At 39.2% G+C, this 10,055-nt stretch overlaps 2 protein-coding genes across 2 annotated transcripts in view; one reads left to right on the forward strand and one right to left on the reverse strand.

Moving 5' to 3' along the window:
- The first annotated feature begins 2,341 nt into the window (after positions 1-2,341).
- cdc20 (cell division cycle 20 homolog) lies at positions 2,342-6,460 on the forward strand. Its single transcript, XM_050033279.1, has 11 exons — positions 2,342-2,457; positions 2,883-3,089; positions 3,198-3,340; positions 3,441-3,537; positions 3,632-3,757; positions 3,945-4,141; positions 4,240-4,334; positions 4,421-4,649; positions 4,744-4,869; positions 5,577-5,694; positions 6,000-6,460. Exons 2-11 carry the CDS (start codon positions 2,906-2,908, stop codon positions 6,176-6,178), a joined length of 1,494 nt encoding a protein of 497 aa, XP_049889236.1. The 5' UTR covers positions 2,342-2,457; positions 2,883-2,905; the 3' UTR covers positions 6,179-6,460.
- Positions 6,461-8,025: 1,565 nt separating this feature from the next.
- Positions 8,026-10,055, reverse strand: part of elovl1a (ELOVL fatty acid elongase 1a) — a 5,524-nt gene continuing 3,494 nt past the window's right edge. The window contains exon 8 of the mRNA XM_050033280.1: positions 8,026-9,497. Coding sequence (XP_049889237.1) covers positions 9,189-9,497 — 309 coding nt within the window. The 3' untranslated portion in view covers positions 8,026-9,188. The remainder of the gene's footprint in view (positions 9,498-10,055) is intronic.

A 10,055-nucleotide genomic window follows, 5' to 3' on the forward strand; every position in this document is an offset into this window, starting at 1 on the left:
GGTCATTCCTGAGCCATGTTTGCAGTGTGGCATGCTGCTTTTCTCTGCTGGGTGGCCATTGGGGAGCACTGTTGCCATGAGGGGGGGTACAAGGTCTGTAACGGTGTTTGAGTGGGTGGAACATGTCAGGTGGTATCCACATGAATGCCAGAACCAAAGGTTTCCCAGCAGAACAATGCATTGGAACAAAATAATCAGAGTTATTCACTTCAGCTGTCAGTGGTTTGAATGTTTTGGCTGGTAGGTGTATTACTCCTGTTAGATTATCCAAGATGGAAGACAAACATTAAGGCTTATGTCCAGCTCTTAAAACACTCTGGTTAGAAGTGATATCTCGTGTGTCAATATGTCAATTTCCCAGTGTGCCCCAAAGTATGCTTGCTGGGCCTGAAGTTTGACAATAATGTTGGAGTAACTGTCAAGCGCCTATGGACATTGGGTTGCTTATTTACTAAGAGTCTTCTAAACTGGAAGGAGCGTAGAGCAGCCTGCTTCACAAAGGACTCCTAGCTGAAAGAATACCTGGACATATTAAGCATAAAACAGGCATTAAAAGACTTCGATAAGGGGCTGGAAGACCACTGGTACTCTGTCTGTACACTTTTAAAACAGTAGCCCCCAGTTTAAAATGCTTGTATACAATGGAGGTATGAGATCTAATGTATGTTACATGCTACGTGAATGTCACCCTTGCATCATCCTTTTTAATTTTCTGTTCTTGTGCTAAATAACAATAAAACTGTTCATAACAAGAAACTGGCTCTTACAGATGGCTTACAGCAACCAGAAAAGCTCAAGACATTTTCACCTCATCTGTGATCAGACGTTTAAAAATAGGAGACTTTTGAGTTTCCATGATGGTTTAGAAGTTTAAACATTTGGCATTCATTTCAATAATTATTTTTCTTAAGTCTTTAGGGAAAAAAAGAAAACAAATAACTCAACTCTCAGTGGATACAAGCAACAGTTTATTTATTTTCAACAACAGAGCTGTATCAGCTGCCTTTGATTATCCTCCTGCTTTGATAAGGTTCAGTCAGAGACAGAATGTTTCTTTTGATGTCAACATTAGTCTCTCACCAGATTTAACATGTTGACAGAAGTTTAGTAGAAGTCCACTGAGAATGAGTGTTATTGTCTATGTGTTGGATATTCTGAGTGTTTTGGTTAAAATAATACCCAGAACATAACTCTAGTTATATTTTGTGGTGGATAACTGATCAATAATATAATCCTTTTAATCCAATTAATATGCACACACTTAATCATGCAATCATGTGATCTTGTCTGCTAATCAAAGAACAGAGGGACAAATGGTTGATTTGACTTGATAACATCTCTGATTTTAGCATTACAATGGCAAGAACTTTTAATTTTAATCAACTACATCCAATTAGCGCTAATGTTTGGCATAAAAATCAACGTATATGTCTGTGGGTGAATATGCATTATAGTAATTTTATTAACAGAATGACTTGAACAGATGATTGATGTTTATCAAGCTGCAAATGGTTAAACCGTTTGTTTAATGCTCTCCTGATGACTGCGAGAAGTCTTTGATTTCTTAATCCAATCAGACAACTCATAATTTGGCAATTAATCACAAATGTGATGTTCATTATGGCCCTTTTGAATAAATAAAACCAGGGTAACTTAATTATGACTGGATCTCTATGTCTCATACAATGGTACAGTGCTACAAGCTACAGTGTGCACTCCAACCATGTTGTACTGCAGATATGCATTTAAAGATGTATACCAGTGTAAAATGAGTCTTTTACTAGATATCTCCTGACAGAGTATTAGCACAATTTTTGGCCTATTGTCTACTCAAACCTTTTTTAATGCTTCTATAAATTCAAATTACTTTAAAGGGTGTTATGGTGAAATAAATCAAGATAATTTAAAGTTTTTGACATGTCATGCTGGAATATCTGTGACACATTTATATTACGACACCCTATGTGATTCAGACTTGATATATTTTAATCATTTATTTATTTTTTGTGATTACATGTTCAATAAATAAATTTTTCAACCTTCATATAATCAAATAAAAATCATTTGACAACGGACTGTTTAACATTTTAAAGTGAAGCAATCTACACAGATTTTAGACTTCTATAATTTTATTTTATTTTATTTTATTTTATTTTATTTTATTTATAAGTCATAACCCTATCATCTTTTAACCACTAGATGACGATATAAATTTTTACCGGCGGAAGGTTTTCAGGCGTTGGTTTGTCCGGAAGTTCCCTCCACCAATCACATTACCGCATTAGTAAACGTTACCATAGGAACGCCTGGCGATAACGGCAGCTCCTTGAACGAGCCAATCGCAGGAGCGCATTCTGGGATTTAAACCGTGTGGCGTCATCGTCACGAAATTCAAACTTTGGAGAGAGACTACGGTGACCACAGTGTTGCTCCAGCTGATGCCACGTTTTTAAAGAGGTGAGGTAATTGTGTTAGATTTAGAGGTATTACTATTTTACGGTCATTGAACTTTTAAAGTGGTTAAATACTATTAAAGTTAATGCTAACGTGTGCTCGTTTTCTTTAAGCTAATGCTAACTTGTGTTCGTTTCCTTCTAAGTTGGCTAACGTTAAGTGAGCTAGGTTTAACTGCATTCGTTTCATTCAGAGGTTATGTAAAATGGGTTTAGCGGATGAGAAACGACTCACTGTTTTCATTTTCCTTCAAATAAAATGAAGTTTTCCGGTTCACACCAGCCGCTAAAGTAGTGCTAACGTTAACTCGGAGACCCCAGTGTTAGCATGCGTCACCTAGCTATTGGCTAACACACCAACTCGTATAGACTTTAATGAGTCAGTTACTTTTGCACATCTTTTGAGCACGTTTTTGCCCTGATTTATAGAGGTCGTGTGAAACCTGAATAAAATGGCGCAGTTTGGGTTCGAGAACGACATCCACAGCATCTTGAAGCTGGACATGCCCATCACAAACGCTCCCATGGCGAGGTGGCAGAGAAAGGCCAGCTCATCCAACACATCCGCCGGGTTGTCTCCTGGTAAACCTGCCAATGTGTCGCTCAGCTCATCCAGAACACCGAGCAAAACACCAGGTAGTGTGTGCCCCAAATGTTGCACTCACGCATTTTAACACATCAAACTTTGTAGTTAAGTTATATCTCTGCAGATGTTAACCACTGGGGTATTTTTCTGTATCACAGGCAAAAACAAAAAGCAGACTCCCTCTAAGATGGGGGCCGACCGCTTCATTCCAGTCAGAAACAGCAAACAAATGGATGTGGCAAGTTTCCTGCTCTCAAAGGAGAATGAGCCTGCAGACGCCAACACTTCAGCAGGATCATCAGTAAGTTATTATTTACATACATCTTCTTATGATCCCCCCGTGAGTTACAGATTCATCATATAGGCTATGTGTGTGTGTGTGTGTGTGTGTGTGTTTAAAGGAAAGCCAGAAAGCCTGGTCTATGTCCCTAAATGGCTACAACATTGAAGATGCAAAGATCCTGCACCTTGGAGGGAAGCCGCTGAATGCTCCAGAAGGTAAGAATATATACGTGTCAAGATAGTGCTTTGCAAGAATATTTCAAAAATATAGGCAGTGATGATTTTTTTAATGTCTTTTTTTGTCTAACAGGCTATCAAAACAACTTAAAGGTTCTCTACAGTCAGGGTACAACTCCTGCCTCTGTTAAAAAGACAAGATACATATCTTCAACTCCAGACAGAATCTTGGATGCTCCTGAGCTTCGAAATGATTTCTGTAAGTTTGACACTTAAGAGTGTTTGTTTTTTCTGTATTTCATTCAGTAACAATTCACAGCAATCAATTGAGACAGTATTGATCACTACAATCAGTAAATATTTTGTACATTAATATTTGATCTTAAAGCACAAAGGCACCCTTGTACACTTGGCAAGCATTCATTTGGTCCCTTTTTAATTTCCAGATTTGAATCTGCTTGACTGGAGCAGCCGAAATGTTCTTGCTGTTGCGCTTCATAACAGCGTTTACCTGTGGGATGCAACTCAAGGAGACATCACTCTTCTCATGAAGTTGGAGCGTGAGGAGGACTACATCTGCTCACTGTCCTGGACCAAAGAGGGGAACTACCTAGCTATCGGCACCAGTGACTGCAAAGTTCAGGTCAGTGTGCTGACAAACACACCGCCTTGGATCATGAAGACACAGGACACTCAAAAAACTGCTTACTATATTGGTTTGTTTGTTGTTGTTTTTTTTAGTTGTGGGATGTTGACAACCAGAAGCGTCTACGCAGCATGGCCAGCCATACATCTAGAGTCGGTAGCCTGAGCTGGAACGACCACATTCTCTCCAGGTACAGTTGCATTCCTCATACAAAAAGAAAAGTACATTTCCAGTGTTTTTGTCTGACCTAAATGTGTTTCTCTCTCTCTCTCTTAGTGGCTCAAGATCAGGACATATCCACCACCATGATGTGAGGGTGGCAGACCACCACATCTTCACCCTCACTGGTCACTCACAGGAGGTGTGTGGACTAAAGTGGTCCCCTGATGGGCGTTACTTGGCCAGTGGAGGCAATGACAACTTGGTTTACGTATGGCCCAGTGTGCAGAACAGCGGCCCCCAGCAGTCGGTCCACTGCTGGAGTGAACACCAAGGAGCTGTCAAGGTGAGTGTCTTCATACCTTTACTAGGGAAAGTACCTTTACCACAGACTGTGTAAAACCTGAATCTCACATTTGGATGTGTTGTTGTCATTCTAGGCTCTGGCCTGGTGTCCGTGGCAGCCAAATATCCTTGCATCTGGAGGAGGTACCAGTGACCGTCACATCCGCATCTGGAATGTAAACAGTGGCTCCTGCATCAGTTCACTTGACACTCAGTCCCAGGTACCTACACACTGCTATTCTCAATCAATAATGTTCTTAAAGAGACACTTGGCTGATTTTTAACCAACTTTGTAGCATAACAGACAGGGTTGGAAATCAATGTTTTTATGTCCATCTGCCACTTTGACTAGTAGGTCCTAAAATTACCAGACACTCAATGGATTACCATTGTTTTTTTGGCTGGGAAGTGAAGCAAATCTAGCAGCCACTTGCATATTTTGGTGGCTGGTGTTAATTTACCCGTGGTTAACTTTGGTTAACTTCCCTCAGTCTTACCAGCACCCAGATCTCTCAGTTTGAAACGCATCATTGGCTGCTGCTCGAACTACAGACAGTACTTCCTCATCTTTGAATGCCCCCCACCACTGACACGGAATATAGAAGCAAATCGAGAGAGCCACCTACCCCTCTGAAAACTCAGACCAGACTGTAAAACGGGAAGCAGGCACCGGACTGTTTCCTTTTTTATTGTAAAAACAGGCTGCAAATATGGAGATCAAATTAGTGCTGCTCAAATATGAACCAAGATTCTGTTACTGTGTTGCCTTTTACTCGCCTAAAATGTTTACAGAAACATATTTTGCCTTACTGTTAAACTGTTATTTGAGATGTTTGATACCAGCTGGCCACCATATTGATTCCTGTGTCAAAACGGACAAGCTCATATTACGCCTTTTCTCAAATCACACGTGGCTTTTGTTTTTTAGATCTCGTCACTGGTGTTTGCACCCAACTACAAGGAGCTGGTCTCTGCCCATGGATATGCCCACAACAATGTCGTAATCTGGAAGTACCCTGCTCTCACCAAGGTTGCAGAACTCAACGGTAAGAATCTCTTATCTCTTTTTGACTGGATTGGTTCTGTACTTGTTCACACACGCTTAACTTAAAAAGAAACATCGAGTGACTGGAGACCAGGGTTGGGAATTAACTATTTTGCCCACCTGGCACTGTGGCTGGTGGATTCCAAAATCTACCAGCTGCTCAGTAATTTACCTTTTTGTTTTTTGGCTGGTTAGTGAAGCAAATCTAGAAGCCACTTGCTAATTTCCTACCCTGCTGGAGACTGCTGTTCGTCAAGCTTCTTGCTGGTCTTAACATTACTCTTTTTTTATTTTTTTTTATTTTAGGCCACGAGGACAGAGTTCTCAGTTTGAGTCTGAGCCCAGACTGCTCTACCGTTGTGACTGTCGCTGGAGACGAGACGATCCGTCTGTGGAAGAGCTTTGAAATAGATCCTATTAAGAAGAAGGCCAAAGAGAGGCTGGTCAAATCAACGAGCAGCGTCATTCATCAGTCAATCAGATGATTTCCTTGTCTTGACTCTAGAGGGATTTTTTTGGGTCTATGTTGAATGAGATATGTGCAAATGTTTTATTTAATCCACAATAAAGATTTCTACCAGTTGTTTTAGCTGTAACTGGCAATTTACTGTTCATACTGATGGTGAAATAGGTTGTTGGTCTTTATTGTTTATACAGCTCTACCAGTGTTGAGTGTTGGTATATTTCTGACCTTCACTTAGCTTTAGTTTATAATGATGATGCATTGTATACAGTGGAGTGAGTCATAATAAAGGGTTTGATCACCTTATGTGCTTCTGTCAGTTAATGGGCATATTAGTACTGACATTTTTTCAACTTTATTTGATGAGATCAACTCAAACTGTGGTGAAAGCCATTTTACATTCATCTTGACACCTGAGTTGTCTTGACATCTTCATCAGTCTGTGGTCTTGACACTTGCTAAACCAATAGACAAATAGAAAATGTAAATTTATCCACAAGCAAATCTTGTGGTTTTAGGTTTAAACTAAAGCGCAGTGCCCTCAGAAACTGATTTTAAACTTCACCCGTGAGTCAGTCATAACCTGGTTGCTGTGTATTCTGTATAAGTCTAAAATCATGTCGAGGTCTTAGTATCTGAGGTTTGCTGGAGCATCTTTAATACACAGAGGCAAATGTTCTAAAATATAATATTCAGTAATTATTTTGAACAGAGTTATGCTGTGGTGTGTGCGTGTGCTTTCATTTTTGCAAGTACTGACTAATCATACAACAATGTGGAATTGTGAACAACATTCGAAGCATTGCAGAACACAAAAGCACAGATAAAATGATGATCTTGATAATTTCATTGACGTCGTGCATACTGGGAAGCCATCGGACACACCCTCTTGTGGTGTGGAGGCTTTCATCTGGTGTAGCTGTGGATAACCCAGATGAAAACCTGTGATATTGTGTTTCATTCATGTTATTAGATGCTAGAATAGTCATATTTTATTACTAGTAATTATTCACTTCACAGAATAGCCTTAACATTTAGGTTTTGATCCACAATCACCATGTTTTCTTTCACATGCTGCTCGTTTTCAGTGATTTACAGCATCCTGTCGGCTGAGAGACTTACTGTAAGATACATGGCTCTTTTAACACTGTGTGCGTGATGATCTGCCATAATTACATTATTTATGCTGGAGATCAAGATTCATGTGTGTTGATATCAGAGGAATCTATCTGAATAAAACTATTCTCAGCCTGAGGCTAAGGGACATTTGTAATCAGTAATGAATGCAGTTTGTAGGTTTTTTAAGATTCAGGTTTTCACTCCTATGTTCCACTTTAGCGGCTCATATGCGCACCATCAAACCCCAGGATGCATTTATTAATAAAATAATTTGCTGTAATGTTTTGTTGTAACAGAACTCTCCATAAATGGTCACCATAAGTGAGAAAACATCTGCTTTACAAACATGACAGTAGCTTATTTACCAGTGTGTTGGAGGCATTATGAGCACAAAGAGCTGCACTGGTTTGACTTAAAAAATTAAGGTAACATGCATGCATCTTTTTAAGTAGTTCCAGCTCTGGCATTATTGAGTAAATCCCATGTGTCTTTTATTATCTGCCAAACTCAATTAGATTAGTACACGTATCATGTTTTGCTTTGACTAATAAATAAACTTAAGTTGAACAAATTTAATTTATCTTATTACTTATTATTTTAATTAAATCCTACTCAAAAATGTGGCCAACTTCTTAAAATAAGTTGTCAACTGACTAAAATACATTAATGAAACAAACATAATTTATTTTTTATGCTGAAAATTTATCTAAGATACATTGGTAATAACTGAGTTTATAATAATGCAGCCTCTTCTAGAATCTTTGGACCCACCCGGTGCAGAAAATTATATATAAATTATATCAATCTAATAATCTCCTTCCTTATTGAAAGATTTAAAAACACAGAAAAGTTACAAAACATTTATCGAGTGTTTATTTCTGCTCAAGAAGTAAACAGGTAATCCACTGAACAATGTGAGGGTTAATCGTAACATATAAACACCTCCTGGATACACCAAACCATCCATTCATACGTATTTTTTTTGCGGCAAATATCCGATCCAATTTTTAAAAGGCAAGCAGTGCTTCAAAAATAGATCATACTTCAACTGTCATCAGTGCACATGTGTCATGAACAGTAACAGTAAAAACACTGGTAGGTTTATCCATCAATATATACATTCTGCGGTGATATTCACAAACAGCGCACTTGTTTTAAAAAAAAAATCTAATGTAATGGAAAGTACTTTGTATTAACTTCGTGCACGGTGTGCTGAGAGAAAAGACCATAGACTGATGCAAAACTCAGAATGGATTATTATTATTATTATTACAGTGTATGTCACTACCTAATTATGCAAAAATGCAAAATGCATCAATACTGTAATATACAGTATAACATTTCGTTTCCACAATTCTTAAAATTGAAAAACTGAGGTGTGGCATGTCTCTTACAAAGTGCACACCTTAACTGCTTTTCAAATGACAAAGACCTTTATCTAAAAAACAATTTTATTTCAAAAGATAAATAAAAAACAGAAAAAAAACTAAATATTTGACATTTACAGTGAAAGCTCTGTTTTGGTATAAACTTTGTGGCAGTTATTTATATGTGCTGGTCTTCAGTGGAAACTGTGCGATAACTCCCAAGCAACCGAACAGTAGTGTAGGTCAAGCGTGTGTGGGCCAAGCCTGAGTCGAAGAATACTATGAGTGACAAAATGAGCACCAATCTTCCTACAGTGTTCATCACAGTTAATAGCTTTCAACTAGCAAACACACTATGGCAAATAGTGATCACGACCAAAACACACATCCCAACAAGTGAGCGTAAGAAAGACTAGATTTATGTAGAAAGTATATCACATATTGAAATCTGTGCTGTTCCAATACGTTACTAGATATGAATTATTATTACAAGGCAGCTCTAGGTACCTCCTTGTACACCTCCTTCTTATTTCCACAGTCACAAACTCAGATTTCCTTTACTTTGCCCAGGACAATTTTGCCATTGGTGTAGTGGTGCGCATTCCCATTCCCCACGTGTTTCCCATTGGCCACCACAGTGACTGCTTCACTGGTCGAGCCGTTCTGTGTTGGCTTTTTCTGTACGGCAGGAAGACGCTTTCCCTTTATGTAGGCCTGTATCCAAAAGTTGGAGAAGAGGCAGAAGAAGGTGAAGCCATGCAGCCAAATCAAGTGGATCCACAGGGGAACCTGGTAGTCACACTTTTCCATGAAGTAGTACTGGCTGATGTGAACGGAGACCAGAACAAACTGCGTCTGTGAATCAACAGAGAAAGGACAGATTGCTGTTGTAACCCAGATCCATTGTAAAATAATATATATGCTTGTCAGGTCATTACACTCTAAATAAAAATGGTGCTAAACAGTGCCCAAAAGCAGTTTATTTAAGCATTGAAGCACAGGGGAAACCTGTTATGGTGCTAAATGGCACCGGTCTTTTAAAGGTTTACCATTAGGGCCCTGGCGCATCAAGCGGATGGTCAGCCATCAGTCAAGGTTGGGCTGCTTTTGCCACGTGTCCTGCATCGTTGGCACTAGTTGGCCTTGTTGGCCCTTTTTTGGCCAATTCATCTGACTATATCTTACTATATAATGACGAAAACTCTGTCTGTGGGTGTGTCTGTTCCACGTTTTTCTCCTCACTGACATCAATCCATGTGAAATTTGGCACAGTGGTAGAGGGTCATGGGAGGATGCGAATGAAGCAATATTACATCAATTGGCCAAAGGGGGGCGCTATAGCAACCGATAAGGCAATGAATATTGTGGAGGGCGTGGCTCATCACATAAAGGTGTATAACATCTCAAGGGTTG

The sequence above is a fragment of the Epinephelus moara genome, chromosome 21 (assembly GCF_006386435.1).
Source record: "Epinephelus moara isolate mb chromosome 21, YSFRI_EMoa_1.0, whole genome shotgun sequence".
Classification (NCBI taxonomy): Eukaryota; Metazoa; Chordata; class Actinopteri; order Perciformes; family Serranidae; genus Epinephelus; species Epinephelus moara.